At 40.0% G+C, this 19,617-nt stretch overlaps 1 protein-coding gene across 1 annotated transcript in view; it reads right to left on the minus strand.

Annotated features, from left to right (window-relative positions):
• Erich3 (glutamate rich 3) overlaps positions 1–19,617 on the minus strand; it is a 70,933-nt gene that overhangs the window by 41,996 nt on the left and 9,320 nt on the right. The window contains exons 4-7 of the mRNA XM_052178815.1: positions 16,988–17,059; positions 15,322–15,450; positions 8,228–8,386; positions 3,958–4,176 (exon numbers count right to left, since the gene is read on the minus strand). Of these exons, the coding sequence (XP_052034775.1) occupies positions 3,958–4,176; positions 8,228–8,386; positions 15,322–15,450; positions 16,988–17,059 (579 nt within the window). The remainder of the gene's footprint in view (positions 1–3,957; positions 4,177–8,227; positions 8,387–15,321; positions 15,451–16,987; positions 17,060–19,617) is intronic.

The following is a 19,617-nucleotide window of genomic DNA, read 5'->3' on the forward strand; positions in this document are numbered from 1 at the left end:
TTTATATAAATGATAAAGATTTGAGCAAAATTTGTTATTTCCCACTTTAAGTTATTTCTCTCCTCTCTCTGCTAAGAAGAAAGTCCTTTTGACTCTTCCTGCTAGTTTTCAAACAGAAATTTGAACAAATGAACTCAATGATTATTAATATTTTATTTGGAGTTGATATTGCTTGTGACACAGTGACAGATTTGAAGTGACTCATCTCATCTTTATAAGTGAGCAAAGGCAACAGATCCTTCTTTAGTTCATTCTCTCTAAGAGGTGTGTACATATATGGACTCCTCTGACATCCCTGCAAGGATAGGTGATCACGCTTGGAATTACCATGTAGAAGTCTAACTTCTCTGTTTCAGAGGAAAAAAAGAACTGACTAATTACAGTTAATTTCAAGAGTTCATAGAAAATAATCACTTGAGTTTGAGTACTACAAAAACAGGTCAGTTTGATGTGTTACACACTGAGGATGGCATTAATGAATTCTGTGATCATGCATCATTTATTTAACCTGGCTTACTTCATCTCTAAAATTATCTTCTTTTAGGGTTATTGTGTATATGGTATATACATTCTAAGAATCACTAAATAGCATATCTCATTAGTATTGTCTTTAAACATAAATTTTTATATTTTGCTAAAAGTTCAAAGAGCACACATATAAGAACAGACAATCAAATGAGGAAAAGACAATAGCTGGCTTGGACGTAAGTATATTTCATGAGGAGATGATGTAAAACCATGGAATGAAGCATGGGCCAGCTGAAACTAGTAATCCAGGCTGGCTTGGCAGAGGTGGGGGAAAGGTCTGGGTGATGGGTGGAACTGAGACATTGCTCATCAATGGATAGATAAGTATAGCTTCTTACTGTGATATTTCTACATCTAAGGCTCTATTGACCTGAAAGGACAAACTGTCAAAACACATGGAAGATGATATATCTCAACACAGAAGCAAGCATCATGGTGATGCTCAGATTGAGGGGTGGAGGTAGAATAATGAGGTAAGAGAGAAGGCCTGGGAAGATATGTGCTGGAAGATAAGAGCAAAGCTTTGAAGAAGAGGGAAGGAGGAATGCGCCAGGGCTGAGCTCATTAATGGAGCAGATATTCAGACTGAATTAAACACAAACCATCAACCTCCTACATTAGCACATTTAAAGCCCAGACTTCATGCCTAAAAATCCAAAAGGCTAAAAGTAATAAAATGTATATGAATAATACATATATAATTATACATATATGAATAATATATATTCTTTCTCTTTATGTATTATAGAAAGAATATTTTAACACAAGAAGTAATGAGTAGTAAGAAGGGTTATTTTTCAGTGACACGGAATTTCATCACTAAAACCAAAGAGGCCTAAAAATCTCCAGAAGATCCTGAACATTCACAAACAAAACCTAAACAATTAGAAGAAGCTAACAAACACAGTTTACAGAGTGTGAATCATCAGTAAACTTAGTCATTGAGAGGCCAAGCAATGTTTTTAAAATATCTAATGACAAATTACTTTAGTAATTTGTTAGACACTAATAATTCTGAATATCAATTGACTTCAACTCCTCAGTAAGGCACTTCAATAAAGAACAATCTATGAGAGAAGGTATTGTAATTATAAATATGTATGTACAAAACACAGATACACCCAACTTCAAAAAATAATACTACTTGATGTAAAACCAAATATTAATCCTAACATAGTGATAATAATTTTCAATACCTCGCTCTCACCAGTAGACAGGTCATCTAAAGAGAGAAACATCGGAGTTAAATGACATCATAAATCAAATGGACCTAAAAGACACCTATAGAACATTCCATTTGAACACTAAACAACACACATTCTTCTTAGCAGTCCATGAAAACTTTCTCCAAATTTGGTTATGGTTTGGGATACAAAGAAAGTCTCAACAAATATAGGAAAATTAAATTAGCCTGTTTTATTTGACCACAATGGAACTAAGCTGTATATCAACAATATAAACTACAGAAAGTACAGAAGGAACACAAACACATGGAGACTAGACACACACTACAGAATGATTATCAGGTCACTGAAGAAATTAAAAAGGATATAAAAAAACCTCTCGAATTGGGTACATGAAAATAAATACCAAAATACATACCAAAACTCTATTAGACACATTTGAGACAGTCTTAAGAAAAAAGTCAATGTGTCAAGTGCCTACATCGTGAGATTTGAGATATCTCCATAACTTAAGGACATATCTTAAGGCCTTGAAAAATCAAGAACAAAAAACAAATCCAAAAATAAATAAACAGAAAGAGAGAACCAAAATCAGTGAAATAAGATGTCGAAAGCCACAAAGAATCAATGAAGCCAAGAGTTGGTTCTTCAAAAAGAAAAAAAAGATTAAAAGATCCTAAAGGGAAAGGTTACAGCAGACACCAGTGAAATTCTGAAAACACAAAAAGCAGGATGTGTTGTGTCCACTAGCATCTGCATATCAAAGGCTCATGGGAACACTGAGGAAGAGAATGGAAACAACATAAGAGATGGAGGCGAGGGAAGAGAGCTGTGAAGAGCTGACTTCAGGGCTTGACATAGCTGCTACATATAGCACCTGTGGTTGCTGCTCTCTGCCGTAGCACCGCTGGGGATGAGCTGCTGAGGCTCAGCCCTTAGCTGAAAGGCATTTTGCAGTTGGTGGCTGTCAAGGGAGGGACAGTCACTTTGGGGTGTGGAGAGGATGTTGTCACTGATAGGTTGCCAACACCCCAGTGGTGACCTCATGCTCATTTATAAATGATCAACACTAATAGTCTCAGGATAGTCATTATTATTATAGACATGAAGTTGGGAGCAGATGTCTGTTGGTGGATTTCAGAGGCAGTTGGAGAGAGGTAGTTGAGAGTATGAAGCTGCCTATGAAATTTTCAAAGAATAAAATTTTGAAAATGTAAAAGGAAAGAAAAAACTGGTCTAAGGTACGGTCCACATAGAAAGGATTTGATAACTCTTATCTAAAGCCTGCAATCTGTCAAGAAGCAGAGACAATGTGAAAAGGCTGAAGAGACAACTGGGAGAAGGCAGGGTCAGGTCGAGATCAGGCACCCAGGCCAAAGAAGTCTTCAGGGAAGAGAGAGAGGCTCTGCTAGAGACAGCAGCAAAGGGAGAGAATGGAGGGAAATCAGAGTGAAGGGAGGAAAGTTGAACAGGCAGGAAAAACCCTCCTGGCCTTTTAGGTTAGAGGGGAGGGCAGGTGCTGGAGTAAGATATGGACGGGCGGGGCCTTGAGAAGGGTGCTTAAGGTGAGGCTGCCTTGAAGGAGCCGGATGCAGAGTAGTGTGTTGTGGGGACTTCACTACTTGCTCACTGGGGAAAATGCCAACCCCATAACCTGCTAAGAGCCACAGGAGGTTATGTGTAACAAATGTGGTTGTCTGTTGCACTATGAACAAAAAGAGCTCCTTTGCTCTTTTACTGGACTGAAGCTATGAAAAGTTCAGCTTACAAGAATGTGCTATAATAATGCTTTGGGGACACGTGTGTGACAAACTACAGCATTTCCAAAGAACAGTGGAAAAGTTGGTAGGCAATATTTGCTAATTTGCAATAAACCATTAAAAACAAAATTTGGTTTACATTACATGCTCTAGATATGCTTAAATTCGTGAATTATTATGAATTAAATGTGAAGATACTCTGATCAACTTAAGGGAAAAGAAGTTGGAGTCTAAACTGAAATCTGACTGCTAGTGTTCATGAGTAATCTATCATCACTTAGGGTAATTGAGTTGTTTTCTTAATTACTCAGATGTTTCCTTTGACTCGAATTTCTTTACAGCTGTACTTAGAATAAACAATACTATATTTGTATAATGCATTTTTGTACCTGGTTCTAGAAAATTCTTCCACTACAGATCTAGAACTCAGCTGGTGTGACGTCACTGGTGTTACAGTAATAAAAGAACGTGTTGACCATAATCACCTTGCCAAAGAGAGGCTCAAGGCCATTGGGAGCCGTGATGGGCCGCAGCTTCTTCCTCCTCCAAGACTCCAACCTGTTCTCCCTGGAGCTCTTTCCTGCTTGGGGCTGGGATGTTGGGGGAACAGGTGTCTGGTAACTGTTAATGTGTGGAAGTTGGTAGAGATCCTCCTTCTGGGAATTGTCCATGTAGTTCCTGAATTTCATCATTGCCTTCTTGCCCTGTAATCACATCATGATGTAAGACCCAATGGCACACAAGCAGAGCCCCAGTGCAACCCGAGTCAAAGGCAAGTGTGGATGACTGTCACAAACCCAGCTGAGAACAACACACCAACCTAAAAAGTATGCTCATGCCTATGAAAATAAGTTTGTATCTACTGCAAATTCAATAAGCACATATTTCTAACCTTGTGTGAATATATGGTTTTAATAGAAGATTTAGAGATAGTAAATTTAGAGATAGCTAATTTTGCACTGGAAGGTCTGCAGGGTTAGACCCTGAGATTAGGGCTGGCCAGTGCACTGGGTAATAGGGGCATTCTGATCTTATATGCCCTGAGGATTGAACAGGCACAAGAAGCAAGCCTATGATCAAATACCAGTGAGTGTGCTCACTTGAAATCTTCAAACTTTGTGAAAGATAATCAAAAATATCCACCAAATTTCAAAGAGAACACTCTTTGACCTACAAATCCTGCAAAAAATTCTATATAGATAACTGCACAAGTATTAATACTCTGCCACAAAATGTGCATTTGGGCATACAGATACACATGTGTAAGTGTGTCTCTATATAAAACATATGTAAATTCAGCTGAACCATGAAAACTTAGCACCCTAAAAATCCATAAATAGAAAAATGGTTCATTTAATTTGCTTTGGTTCTTTATACTATATATCCTCACCAAGGATAGAAATGTGGGTATATTCTTACATAACAGCACAATCAGTATTTCTTTTAAGTAATTTATATGTAGAGTTTGATTTAAAAAGCAATAACAAATAGAAGTTTTTAAATATTAATTTATCCTTGGGATATATATCTTTTGCTTGAGAATTTAATCAAAATACCTTACCTTAATCATTTAAAATCAATATTTATCAGATAGATTTGAGTCTAAACATTTGTACAAATTGATCGATTTTTGCATATCTGAAGTAAATTTCCAAATTTTAAAAGACTTAGATGTTTTTATCCATTTTATGTCAATTTACCTTAAAAATTCTTTATACTCATACAATATAAATTAACATTATATTTCTATTTTTGTACTCATAACTGACTTTAAAGACTTTAGACTATATTTTGAGATGCTTAATAATAAAAAATAAAATAATAACATTTTTAAAAAGGCTCTCCCAATGGCACTAATTACTAAATCAATAAAAGCAGATTAAGTAATAGTGTGTATAGCTCAAATCTTGAATAAAAGCAACACTTGTTTTGAATAAAAGCAAACTCTATTGTTTGGTTGTTAAATTATATTGAGTCACAGCGCATTATTTTCAATTTATTTCTCCGATAGACTGTGCCTAAAATATCAAACCAAAATTAAATGAACATAATACAAATATTAAAATTAATTAATCTAGGACATTGGTAACTTGGACAATTTTTTATCACTTTTAAAAATAAATAGCACAGCTGGGTATCAGCTATTTGTCCTGTTTTGGCAATGATTTTAATAATACTTTTAAAAATAATGTTCTTTTTATTTTTAACTGATGGTATATTGGATAATTTTCTAAACCATTACATATAATTACCTGTATTTTTTAAGTTCTTAAGCATTTAAACTATATGTATTATGTAGTTTTTCTCACTTGGTCACTACTGTAAATATGACAGCTTGAAGCATACTTAACTCTTCCTTAGCACTTACGTGCACGTTCCTGGGATAGATTCTTACAGGTTAAGATGGTGATAGACTATCAGGCAGGGCCTTGAAGACACTTGTACTGATGTCTTCTGACAGGAGAGACTCCCTCTGAGTATTTGAAATTTTTGCCACTTGATTAGTTTTACTTGGTGGCATCAAAACCAACCTGTTGTTGACTAGGTCACTTTTTCCAAAAGATGCTCACTCCGGCTGCTGTGACAAGTTCCACATGGTCTTCTCTGCAGTCCTTCCACTCCTTATACCTCTATCATCTTCAGTCTTTCCGTAAAGCAAGAGGGTCAACCTGGGGCTCACTACATACTTAGCAACACTACAGACCACTGTCTTTCATAAGGAGTTTGTCTGGTAGTCAACCCTTTCACCATCAATACCACTAATAAAAGCATGTTTTTTCATAGTATATTTTGCTTACGCATATTACACTGTAAGCTCCAGTAAGTTACTTCTGTCTTCCTTGGTCATCAATAATAACACTCATTCTTACATCAGAACCTATACTGTCGTAAGTGCCCAAAATATTGATTGAATTTAGCTAATTAAAACTAACATGAAACTAATCATCTTGGTGTGTGTGAGCTCAATGACTTTCCTTCAGAAATAACTCACACTCTCAAAACTTGTAAGCAGGAAGATGAGATTATATATTGGGTCACAATGTGTACATGTAGATATTACTTGTAGACAGTGTCTCAGAGTAAATTTGGAGGAAAATCATTGAAAGGTGAAAAGTTCAGTCCCTAGATGTCAAAGACGGTCATTCTCCTAGTGGGGTTCTTATGTCTAGGGGGGAAAAAGGTTACTGAAATAGAACTCAGAACTATAGAAGCTTGGAAAGAATGTAATCACCTTGGCAAACATGAAGGAGACCCATTGAAGCACTGTCTATGGGGAAGGAAGTTCTAACCATCAGGCTTTGAGTATGCCCAACCCTAATGGCAAAGCTAACCCCGGAGGACATAGAGAGTTTTAGGCAAAGACCTGTGAGTTTTCTGGTATTTTTGGTAAGCCCATTCCTGAGATGAGATGGGCACCTCAGGAAGCCTTAACCTGATCCAGGAACACTGCCTTGAGTCACAGCCCCATTCTGATTCTATGGTCACTAGGCAACCTTCTCATTGTGAGTCTGCCTCTCAGGCAGCTGTGCCAACCAGGGAGAAAATACTGTTGCTGTAAGGTTTGGCCATTTGATAACTCTTGGTGGATTAATTGCCCCTGGTCAAGACAAATGTAGTTTAGATTACCAAAAAGTAACAAACGATCTTGCGTGTGTATTATTTTAAGTAGCCTGAAGTGCTCTCATGGGACCTGGCTACTCCTGGGCAGTGGCTGAAATGGCCTTCCAAATATGGGACTTCAACTGTACCTTAGATCTAAGACCCAGGAGCCTGCCTCACTTCAAGAAGTTTCTCCACCCCTGCCCCCCCAAAAAAAGCCATCATTTCCCAATTAACTTCTTTTGGTGTTTAAGAAGCTACCAGGAAATTAACTGAATAAGGTATGTGAAACAGTCTCACGAGCTAAAACCACATTCAATGGACTGAGATGCCACAGTTGCATCTGAATATCTAGTATGAAATCACTTCATCTGCATGAAGGGCATTTGTCTGAGTGAGTCTTAGGTTCCTGAGCAGTATTGCATAGGGGATGGAGCACATTCATCCCTTTCATGTAATGACAAATATGTTCATGACACATGTTCTGAAGCTAGCAAATGTTTCTGCAAGTTAGAAACACAGTCTCTCCCCATGTTGGGAATGGCCTGGCCTATTCCTCCAAGTAGATTCTGTTTATAGTAACCATTGCTAGCCAACTCATAGTCTAGTGAGCAAAGATTACCTAAGAAAGAACCTTGAAAGGGATCCAGTGTCAAACTCCTAGGTTGATGACTCCAGCACATTTAAAAGATAGACTCTCCTTCCTTCTATAATTCAACTACCAAGTAACTTCACACACTGATAAGAAAGAATCCCCACACAAACATGGGCCTGTCATGTGGAGTCCTGTTGTCTGGTTCTCGTGTTAAAATCTGAAAGGAGTCCACATCTGAAAGGAGTCCACACAGAGTCATTTGGAGGACAATCATGTGTGATTGGGGACAGAGCATCTTTTTATTTGGCCTTCTCATGGTGAGGTAAGTGCTGCATGTCATTAAAATTCCATCCCTTACAGATTCTGTACAATTACATGAAAAGTAGGCCTTCTAATTGCAGTAATACACAGTCAATCACAAGTACACAGTAAGTGCTTCATGAACGTACAGTGTAAGCTTCACCATGTGGATGAAAATACGGCATCTTAAAAACTTTGATAGTGCATGATTTTAATCTATAATTTAAAAACAGATGTTTCTTAAGGAAAACAGCATTTACCCCAAGAGGAAACGGAGCTTGGCTTTCCAGCATTGAGGATTTGGGTTTGGACCCTGAAGTTATCTTTGAACCATTTCTCGTTTGACGATTACTGAGAAGAGGCTGCAGACGAACCGGAGGCTGCATATTTCCTGGGGCAGTATATGGTCGAGGGGCTGTCTAGACAATGATGGGGGAAATTTCATTTAAATTAGTACCTTGACATGTTTCCAGAACCAATTAATAACCCAACAAATGGCCCAGAGTAATTAATGGTGCCTTTTTACTGAACAGATTAAACTTTAATTATATCCTTCCATTATATACACCCTTCTGACCCTAAAGTATTTGTTAAAACATAGGCTGTTGAAGTCCTCTACATAACAAAACGTCACAAGGATGGAGCCTTCTAAACAAAAGAGATGGCCTCTATTATACTCCTATATTTTTGTTCATACTGTAAATTCTTTATTATGCTGAATATGGGCAAAAAATGGCTTTGCTCAATTAAATGTTAAATTAAAAAATGTCCTATTTCAGAGAACTGAAAGGGTATTATTGGAACAGACTCATTGCAGTTTCAATGTTTTCAATATAAAATCTACTCTGAATTCATTATGAGGCAAGGTTGGCACTCAAAGTAAAAGCAGACACCAGGAAAGGCAGGTGCTTAGCTATAATATACCACCAATTACATATCTTCAACTGCTTCCTAAAAATGTAAGAAAACAAAATGAAAAAAATGTTATAGCTGGCCAAACTGGGATGCACTATATAAAAATGGATGTTTCCACACTGAGAATCCTCCATTTGTTGTTCTAGGTCTCCTGTCTACCTTCTCTGTCTGAGGAGCTCTGGGCCCTGGAAGTGATTTCTTAAGGAATTTACTAACCAACCTCAGAATTGCAATTAGATTCTACCAAGGAGAGGAATGATATCAGAGAATATGGGAGGATGAAATGGAGGCCTTTATTTCCATAATCCTACAGGGTAGAAATGGTTCCTACAACCTAAGTGGTTATACTTCTGTGGGGAAGCACCTACCTGCTCTGGGACCTACCTATTGCTTCTAGAACCTAACCCTTCCCACCCAGCCTCCTCTTTAACCTAGGGACTGTGGCTTCCCATTGTGCTGACCCCAGCAGGTTTACCATCCCTAGTTGGCTTCTCTTCACCCTGCTGTATCTTCCCAAATAGTTTCTTTATTAAACAACTTTGTAATTACTCTATTTGTATGAGCCATCTGTTTCCTGCTGAGCCCCCAACAGAGACACTTTCCAATCAAGAATGTACTGCAGTGAATACAAAAAGTACCAGCGTGGAGCATTGTAAGTGCCTTTGGGAGCATCAACAGAATATTATAAGTTTAGTATAAAGATTAGCAATGCATCAAAAGTGGGGAAAAAAAACAACGCTTTGGCCTGGTTGCCCTATTCTACTAAGACAGTAGAAAACATGCCAAGAACAGGGCATGTGTATTTAGGCAAAATGGTATAAGATAGATGGTGTATAAATGATTCATGAATAGAATTTCATACATTGACTCTAAAGGGTGGTGAGCCACAAATATTCCATTCTGCAAAGGCATGTATAAATAAACACATGAAAAGACTGGCAACCAGAGACTCCTACCAAGCACTGGTTCTCGTAGCATCTTGAGAAGCATGTGTGCACCCACTGCTAAAACCTAATTTCAACAGTTAGCAATACTGAATCTCCATCCTAGGCCAAGTGAGGAGATAAAAAGTAATATATAACATCCAAAGATTCTATTAGTCAATTCGGCTGATTAATGCCAAAGAGTACGACTTAGAATAATGCTCTCAGGATAGTTACCAAGGGGGCTAAGAAAAACTAAGTTCTCACAGAAGCAGGTGAAATTTTAGCCAAATGATAAGGAAGATGGTCATTTGAAAATCCAAGTAAGTGCCAGTTCTGAGCCAGGATCACAGAAGAGCAGCAGAGACCACCCTGTCCAATATTTGCTTTCTTTTCTTCTCCAGTAACAGAATTTTCATTTGCGAGCATGGTTGGTACAAACAAAGGGTATGTTCCCCAGATTTCCCCACAACTCTGTAAGGAGACGATGGCCTCTCACTTGAGGCTAGAAAAATGTCAACAAAAGTAACTCATGCAACTTGCAGTTCACACTCGTAGCAAAGGGAAGCGCGTCCTTACTTTCCCGCTGACCCCTTCCCTCAGGCTGGAGCATCCACATGGTGATACACAGCCCTGGCTGCTGTGGATGAAGCAGGCACCTCAAGCTGGTGGGTGAGTAACACAGAGGAATCCAGGTGTTTGATGACTTCATAGAGTCACCTAAGGCATGGGTTGGGATGGGGATGAAACCCTATGGGTAAGCCATTGTTACTTGGGTCTCTTATGAGGTGAATAGGAAAGGCCTCCACTGGCTGTTTCAACACTTGGTCCAAAACTGGAGTTGCTCTTTGGGGAGTTTGTGGGTCGTTTGCTAGGCAGAGGCTGGCTGGAAGAAGATTCTCTCTGAAAGGCAGGCCTCAGTGTCTATAGAACGCCCTGCTTCTATCCCTCTCTGCTTCCTATTCTGACAAGATGTGAGAAGAATCCCAGATCCATGTCCCCCTGCACAGTAGTGCCCCCTGCTGCCTGCCTGTCTTCTCCACCATGTAGGCACCATTTGCTCAAGCTATAAAACAGGCAGGCTCTTCTGTAGTATTTCTTGAAAGTGTTTTGTCTCAGAAACAGGGAAAATAATAAATACAAACCTGAACCACAGCAAACACGTGTGGACCAACTAGAGTAACATACACGAGTGAGAGAAAACAAAGACATAAGACTATAGAGAGGTCTTAAAATCCATGTACAGAAACTAAACGACATTTCTGAATAAAAGACTCAAATCATTTGTGAACAAAAGAGCTCTCGTAGACTCTACCAGATGAAATTTTCTCTTGAGGCTGTCCAATAATCCGAAACCTGAAAATCTTGTATAAAGATCACGGAGAGTGAGTTACTACAAACCAGAACACCATCTTTCAGTGGCTGTGCTCTTAATTTTACTTCTGTGCATTTGCATACAGATATCATCTAGTTAGATGGATGTGGCAGTCAAACGCTCAGCTGATCACATTTATCTCCAAAAACAAATCTGTCCCATTAAGTAGCAGCTGTGAGTCCCAAACTCTGGTGGTTCATATCAGAGGCTACCTTAAGTTTGTTGCATTTTACAATGTGTAAATATATTTCTTTATAATAAATATGGCACTGTCTTAATGTGCTCAAAGCTGTGCCAAAGTGTGAGTTGAAATTGGCTACCTGGTAATTACTCAGCTTATCCTAGCTTTGCTAATTCTCAAGAGTATCATGGGATGGGGGTGGGGGTAGAGGGATGAATTTCTCAAAGACTTACAGAATCTGTTGAGATGACTTTCCTCAGTTTTAATGGAGATAATGCAGCTAAACGCTCACACATTGTTTGAAACCTTAGAGCAATTAGCATCCAAGTGCAAGAACAGGTATTGAAAGCTTCTCTTAGAGTAGTTCAGGAAAAGTGGTGATGTCCCATAAAGCTTCCTGTGTCCATCTAGGGTAATTGGTAGTCGGGACTGAAACTGAGAGAGGATGTGACTGGGATAGAATGGACAAACCTAAGGGAGACCTGAATTTCTTTATAAATTCAAATATTCAAATCACAGTAGATATCCTAAGGTGCACAGAACATGCAGCGTGTGACCAAGTGTCAGGCTCGTAATAGTATAGCCTCTGATTTTTAAAGGACCCACTCATTTTTGCACAGTGAACCACAGACTATCTTCTGACCAGGTTCATCTGGAAAACTAAGGGCACAGGGGACAGGGGACAGGGGACAGGGGACGGGACAAGGGACAGGGATTTTCTCTCTCTGAACTAGGAAGAAGGACAGAAAATAGTACTATTTCCTTATTTCTTCCAGGGGAAAGCTTGGGAGATGCTAATGAATTGCTATCTAGGGGCTGGAGAGATGGCTCAGTGGGTAAGAGCACTGACTGCTCTTCTGAAGGTCTTGAGTTCACATCCCAGCAAACACATGGTGGCTCACAACCACCGGTAATGAGGTCTGACACCCTCTTCTGATATGTCTGAAGAAAGCTACAGTGTACTTATTTATAATGATAAATACATCTTTTAAAAAAAAGAATTAACTTCAGCAAAGTGGCTGGTTATAAAATCAACTCAAGCAAATCAGTTGCCTTCCTATACTCAAAGGATAAGCAGGCTGAGAAAGAAGTTAGGGAAATGACACCCTTCAAAATAGCCACAAACAATATAAAGTAACTTGGTGGGACTCTAACCAAACAAGTCAAGGATCTATATGACAAGAACTTCAGGTCTCTGAAGAAGGAAATCGAAGAAGAACTCAGAAAATGGAAAAGTCTGCCATGCTCGTGGATTGGCAGGATTAATATAGTTAAAATGGCCATCTTGCCAAAAGTGATCTACAGATTCAATGCAATCCCCGTCAAAATCCCAACTCAGTTCTTCACAGAGTTAGAAAAAGCAATTCTCAAATTCATCTGGAATAACAAAAAACCCAGGATAGCTAAAACTATTCTCAACAACAAAAGAAATTCTGGGGGAATCAGTATCCCTGACTTCAAGCAATACTATAGAGCAATAGTGTTAAAAACTGCATGGTATTGGTACAGTGACAGGCAGGACGATCAATGGAACAGGATTGAAGATCCAGAAATGAATCCACACACCTATGGTCACTTGATCTTGGACAAAGGAGCCAAAAACATCCAGTGGAAAAAAGATAGCCTTTTCAACAAATGGTGCTGGATCAATTGGAGGTCAGCATGCAGAAGAATGCGAATTGATCCATTCTTATCTCCGTGTACTAAACTTCACTCCAAGTGGATCAAGGACCTCCATGTAAAACCAGACACACTGAAACTAATAGAAAAGAAACTGGGGAAGACCCTTGAGGACATGGGCACAGGGGAAAAGTTCCTGAACAGATCAGCAATAGCTTATGCTTTAAGATCAAGAATTGACAAATGGGACCTCATAAAATGACAAAGTCTCTGTAAGGCAAAGGACACTGTTAAAAGGACAAAACGGCAACCATCAAATTGGGAAAGGATATTCACCAACCCCACATCTGATAGAGGGCTAATATCCAATATATACAAAGAACTCAAGAAGTTAGACCCCAGGGAACCAAATAACCCTATTAAAAAATGGGGTACAGATCTTAACAAAGAATTCTCACCTGAAGAAATTCAGATGGCTGAGAGGCACCTTAAGAAGTGCTCAACATCATTAGTCATTAGGGTAATGCAGATCAAAACAACCCTGAGATTTCACCTTACACCAGACAGAATGGCTAAGGTCAAAAACTCAGGAGACAGCAGGTGTTGGCGAGGATGTGGAGAAAGAGGAACACTCCTCCACTGCTGGTGGGGCTGTAAGATGGTACAACCACTGTGGAAATCAGTCTGGAGGTTCCTCAGAAAACTGGACATGAGACTTCCAGAGGACCCTGCTATACCTCTCCTGGGCATATACACAAAGGATTCCCTGGCATGCAATAAAGACACATGCTCCATTATGTTCAGAGCAGCCTTATTTATAATAGCCAGAAGCTGGAAAGAACCCAGATGCCCCTCAAAGGAGGAATGGATACAGAAAATGTGGTATATTTACACAATGGAATACTATTCAGCAATTAGAAACAATGAATTCACAAAATTTTTAGGCAAATGGCTTGATCTGGAAAATATCATCCTAAGTGAGGTAACCCAATCACAGAAGAATACACATGGAATGCAATCTCTGATAAGTGGATATTAATTAGCCCAGAAGCCCTGAATACCCAAGGCACAAATTGCATAACAAATGACTCCCATGAAGAAGTATGGAGAGGGTCCTGATCCTGGAAAGGATCAATCTAGAATTGGAAGGGAATATAAGGACAGAGAAAAAGGAGGGAGGTGATTGGAGAAGGGATGGAGAGAAGAAGGTTTATGGGACATATGGGGAGGGGGGATCCGGGAAAGGGGAAATCATTTGGAATGTAAACAAAGAATATAGAAAATAAAAATATTTTTTAAAAAAAAGAATTACTCTCTAAGAAAGACATATATGTGTGTAGCAATCTACATTCAAATCAGACCCTTTAAAGGAGGAACAGCCCAGAGAGGACTGGGACTTTTCAGAATTTGTGCTGTTCAACCAGGACAAGTCAAGACATGTTTACCTTTTGCAGAATGTTGACACTTAATGCCTTAGGTGACAAACTTACCTCAGCTGTGTGTGAAGGCTTTGTAATCTCTCTACAAATATTGTAGAACAGAGATAAAAATGATCAGACTCGCAAGGAAAACATCCAGTCACACCCCAGTCATGCAAACCAAGGGCAAAGATGTTACCGGGAGTTTAACACAGCTTCAACCACTAGCATGCAACAAGCATTTTTTAAATCTTTCCTGAATCTAGATTTTAAAAGACCCTGCCTGCCTTCCAGAAAATATCACCTCTGAGCCACAGATGCATCATGCTAGGATAAAATATCAGGGTATGACTTCCTCAGATGGGATCTCAGTACATTTAATTATCTCAAGGAGGAAGCATCTACTTTTGATAAACTGAAACAGTATAATGCCGCCAACATGCAGCCTGGCACTGCTGAATCTGTGCAGATAAAGGAATAGCAAGAATAATACCCAGATGTCAGAATAATACCCAGAAGGCACAGTCAGGGACTCAATCCTGCCACATTGCCAAGGGCTGAGGGGTAACTTGAAATCATTGTGTGTTTGATCTTAGATATCAAGATGAGTTTGCTCTTTCTATAGGTAAAATGGAGCCGGGTGGTATCTGGGTACCTACATAAACACAAGTCATCTCCACTTCAGAAACTTGTTTGGTAGTTGCCAAATACAGGGATTAGTTCACAGCAATTTTGATTGGATAGGGGCTTATAATGTTGACTTTTAATATTTAATATTGAGTAATAGTTCCCAATTGCTTCCTTTCCCTATGTTTTCACTTCTATAGAGTTGTGCAGACATGCTTCCCAGAGAACCTTCTTTCTCAGATTAATGAGAAATCATAAATTAATTAGCTGGGACAGAGTGCTTAATAGGGCTCACCGGTGTTAATGGGCTAGAACGTCCTTCCTCAGCCAGAACACTATGGCCACGATTAGTCTTCGGGCCAGCTGGGGGATGGGGAGTCAGGACAGGCATGTTATCTTCAATAAATCGTCTTGTGTGTTCTCCCTGGAACGAGAAAAAAATGTGAAGTTGATGTATAGAGGTGATCAGGTTAGCTTAGTGCCTGGCGCATGTCCATACTGTGAGATCAAAGCCCTCCCCACCAAGATCGCTGTTCTGTATCCTGATACTGAAGTAAGTTAGCAATGTTTCTCTAGCCCTGTTGGGGGCAGGGTGTGGTAGGCAGTAAGTGACAGAAAATGGAATCCTCTCCACCTGCCCACACACAGGAGTCATTCTGAGAGAATATTCTACTTAATAATAATGTTTGTTGGGCCAACAAAGTGGCCTTTGTACTTCACTACAAGGAAGGGTACACACTACAACAAAAGATTAAAGTTTTTGTCATGAAAACAGTTATTTAAGCAATACAGTTCCTTTTACTAAATAGAGGGGACGTAGATCATGCCTTGGCCAGTTGCAAATATGCAGTGAGTTTTGACGATCAGATGTCAGGCGGGAGCAACTGGAGTACCTCCAGCACTTTGCCCAGAACCCTTGTCTTCCTGTCTACCTACTGCCTCTCACCTGCTGCTGCACAGGAAAGACAATCACAGACACACAGCACACCCTGTCTTAGGCACTAGAAATCTGTATTTCCAGTCATAGTTGTTTCCACATTCTGGCAAACAAATCACAGAAAGTGTAAGACCACGGTGCAAGGCATGACCGGCCAAGCTGAATGAACAGGAGCCTTGGCATCCCAGCTCCCCTGATCCCTAGAAGGGACCTGCCTCCTGGTATTTAACCCTTTAGTAATAAGATGACTCTCTTTCTCTGATAAAATAAATTTGAGTCCATCAACCCAGAGAGGAAAATGTTACTCTTACAGGGCAGGTTGCTCTCCAAACACTTTACAGACGCTTATCAGTTTCTGAGATGTGTTTCAGGCTCCACATTTGTAATACTGTAGCAAATTAAGAACAAGCAGCCCATTATTTCAAATAGCTCAAGAAATCAAATAAATCTGCCATCCTAAACTGAAACTTTTCAAACACGCCTAATTGAATCTCCCATCCCCTGATTCAAATTGATGTATTTCATAAGTTCACTGCAAAGAACAAAAATAGAGAACAACCAAGGAATTTAAAAATACCTAGCACAAAATGTTAGATCTGTTCATGCTTCCTTCTACTAAGGAAGCTTGTTCCCACCATAATTTTCAAGGGTGACATTCGAATGAAAATGTGTGATTGTATAATTCTTCCGATGTTTTATTTTCCTTCAAGCTGGAACATTACCAGATCTTTTTATTTTCTTAAGACTCATGAATATCCTTTGGCCTCTGCCACAAGAAAACACAAAAGCCAGACAGCAAATTTGACTATTTTCAAGTTTGTCTTTGAAAGTTTTCACCTTGCTGAAATGCGTTTCTCAGAAGTAGCACCTGTTTTATCAGGATCTGTACTGATAGCCAGGCTCTGAAGGACCATTTGCTTGATCTCAGCTATGTGTGGTGTCCAAGAGTAGGGGCCTCTAGGATTTCTATAATTGCCTGAGAGTTCGAATGATAGCATGATTATTAAGAGGTAAATAAGTTTACCTTCAACCTCTGAATCCGCTCTTTCCTAGCTAAGGTATCCAGTTTCCGTTTTATTTCCAGCTGGTGGTAGCGCTGTGGAGGATAGAACCATGCTAGTTAGAGCCAAGAATATTTTAGAGGAAAATAATCCCAACAGAGGTAGCTCCATTTTCAAATTGCCCCTCTTGTCATTTGGATGGAGAAGAACCACCTGCCTAAGTATGCAGGTGGGAATATCAATTGCCACCCCTCATTGGGAGGCCAATTACAAACACGTATTAGCTAAAAGTGTTCATGCCCTTTAACCATAAACTTTGTTCCTAAACTGAGCCCAAAAACTAAGTAATGGCTTTTAAGTGTTTTGCATAAAAAGATCCTATCTGAAAGGGGTCTACCCCCCTTTTTTTCTTTGAATAGTGCAATAGTTGTGTAAATTTTGGGGAAAATGGTTAAATGTTTGGCACATCCATGGGCTGGAGCAGGATGTAATCATTTAAATGAAGTTTTTAAAGATTTTGGATTTTTTTTTAATGGAAAATGAAAGTAACACAGGAGGAGGCAAGATACAGAATGCATAAGAATCTAGCCATTGGTGGAGAAGTTTACCAGAGCATCCCTGGAGTGAGGAGCCACTTTCTACATTTCTAGTTCCAAGTCCATCAAATTTCATAACCAAAGACACGGAGGCACACAGACACAGGTGTGTGTCTTGGTCTCCCTTCCTATTTCCTGTTTGAGTGCTCAAACCCATGCCCCTGTCACAATGTAGCATGATGATTTTCTTTCCTGTGTGTCCGAAGGATGACTTTATTTTCATTTATATGTCTGTGGACATTGTGATGGAGGGACTGCTTCTTGATACTGGAGTTAGAAACAGTCATGTACAGCATGGAATGGTGCTGGGAACTGAACTCTGGTCCTTGGAAGAGCAGCCAGTGGCTCATACCTGATGAATGAATCCACTGCTCATTGTTCTTTGAGATGGGGACTCAGCTCAAGATGACCTGGAACTTACTATATGGCCCAGTTGGATTCAAAATTGTGGCAATCCTCCTGCCCAGACTTCCTGAATATTAAGATTATAGGCACATGCTACCACACTTGGCCATATCATGATTTTATTGATGTATAAATATGACAAGAAGATATTAAAAAGAAGTGTAGAGCTGTTGCAGGGAAATACTAAAAAAGAGCCGCCAAGTTCCCACACTCCATCCAGCTACTCTGTCCGCCAACTCTCTGCCACGGCTGGAGCTCTGGAGCTCCCTTCCTGCCACACTAGCCCCACGCACCGACTGTCCACCTCAGTCAGCCACCACAACACCCAGCAACCCGGTAGAAACAAAACTCTAGATGCTTATAATTAACAAGTCAGATTTGTATATCGGTAAATTCTCAGTTCACAAGACACCACTACAATAATTTCCGAACCAATTGATAATGATAAAAGCTGCCCACCTAGATTAGACATAATTATCCCAATTATTCTATCCTTTATGATATTATAACTACCTGTGGCTATTTAAAGTCACGCTAGTTCAATATCTAGCCTCCATCTTGGCTTCTCCCCCTCCCTGTTCTGTTGCTCTCTGTCCCTGTAATTCCTAGCTCTGCCTCCTCTTTCCCTGTCCAATCACAGGCCTCCTGCTGCATTAATATTTTAATGTAATCGGACAGGGGAAATCCTGCCACATAGAATAATGGTCATCTCAGTAGAAACCTTATGCAATTATTTTTTTGCTTTATGATTTGTCCGTTTTCCAATTATTTTCATACAATAGTTGGTGATTTAAAATATACCTAAATAAAAATGGTCTCCCAATCAGACTTGAAATCAGTCAGTGGTCTTGTTGTCTCATTGTTCCTTTGGGGGAAACATTTTCTCCGGTCTTGGTCCCTGCTGATTCCATCACTGCTGTCCTGGGTGTCATCAATCATGTCCTGACTCTTCATGTTCTTCTCACTCCTGTTCTGATCTTTCACCATTCAGCAACAAACTTTCTTATATTAGCTATCAGTCTGTTTCCAACTTCCATTTGTCCCCAACTCTCTACAGTCAGCAGCTTGACTCCTCACACCGTGACTGAAACTCTCTCCCCAAGCCCTCCAGTGCTGTTGCCTCCTGGGCCCAGACCTCAGTGGAGCCATTCTGCAGATGGTGAGCTCTCGAACCCCTGGCTCCCAGACAGCATTCTCCCAGGCCTGCTTCCCATCAGCGAGGAGTTTCTATTCCCACATTCCTGCTCCTTCCTTCCTCTGCTCCTCCTCATCCAGCCCCTAAGACTCCCTCCATCTCCCCTACTTGAGACAGCAACTTGTCTACAGCTTTCTCCTTCTCTACCGTGCCCATAGACAGCTGCCTCTCCCACCCTCTCTCTGGCACTGTTAGTTGCACCGGTTGGCAACAGATTCCAAATTGACCTCCCACCTCCAATCTTTTCCAGACCATGAATCCATCGTCTGCGTCTCTAGCAGCAGCATCTCAAAGGCTCTGCTCATCTATTCCACTCCCCTGCTGTAAAAGCGCCTCACTGCCTCAGCACCGACACACTGCAGCCTGCCTTGGGAAGTCAAGACTTTCCAGAAACAAGACTTCAGCTTCTCAGATGGTGGCGCTTCCTCCTTCCAAGCAGCCCCCCGCCCCTGGTGGT

The sequence above is a fragment of the Apodemus sylvaticus genome, chromosome 4, assembly GCF_947179515.1.
Source record: "Apodemus sylvaticus chromosome 4, mApoSyl1.1, whole genome shotgun sequence".
Taxonomy (NCBI): Eukaryota; Metazoa; Chordata; class Mammalia; order Rodentia; family Muridae; genus Apodemus; species Apodemus sylvaticus.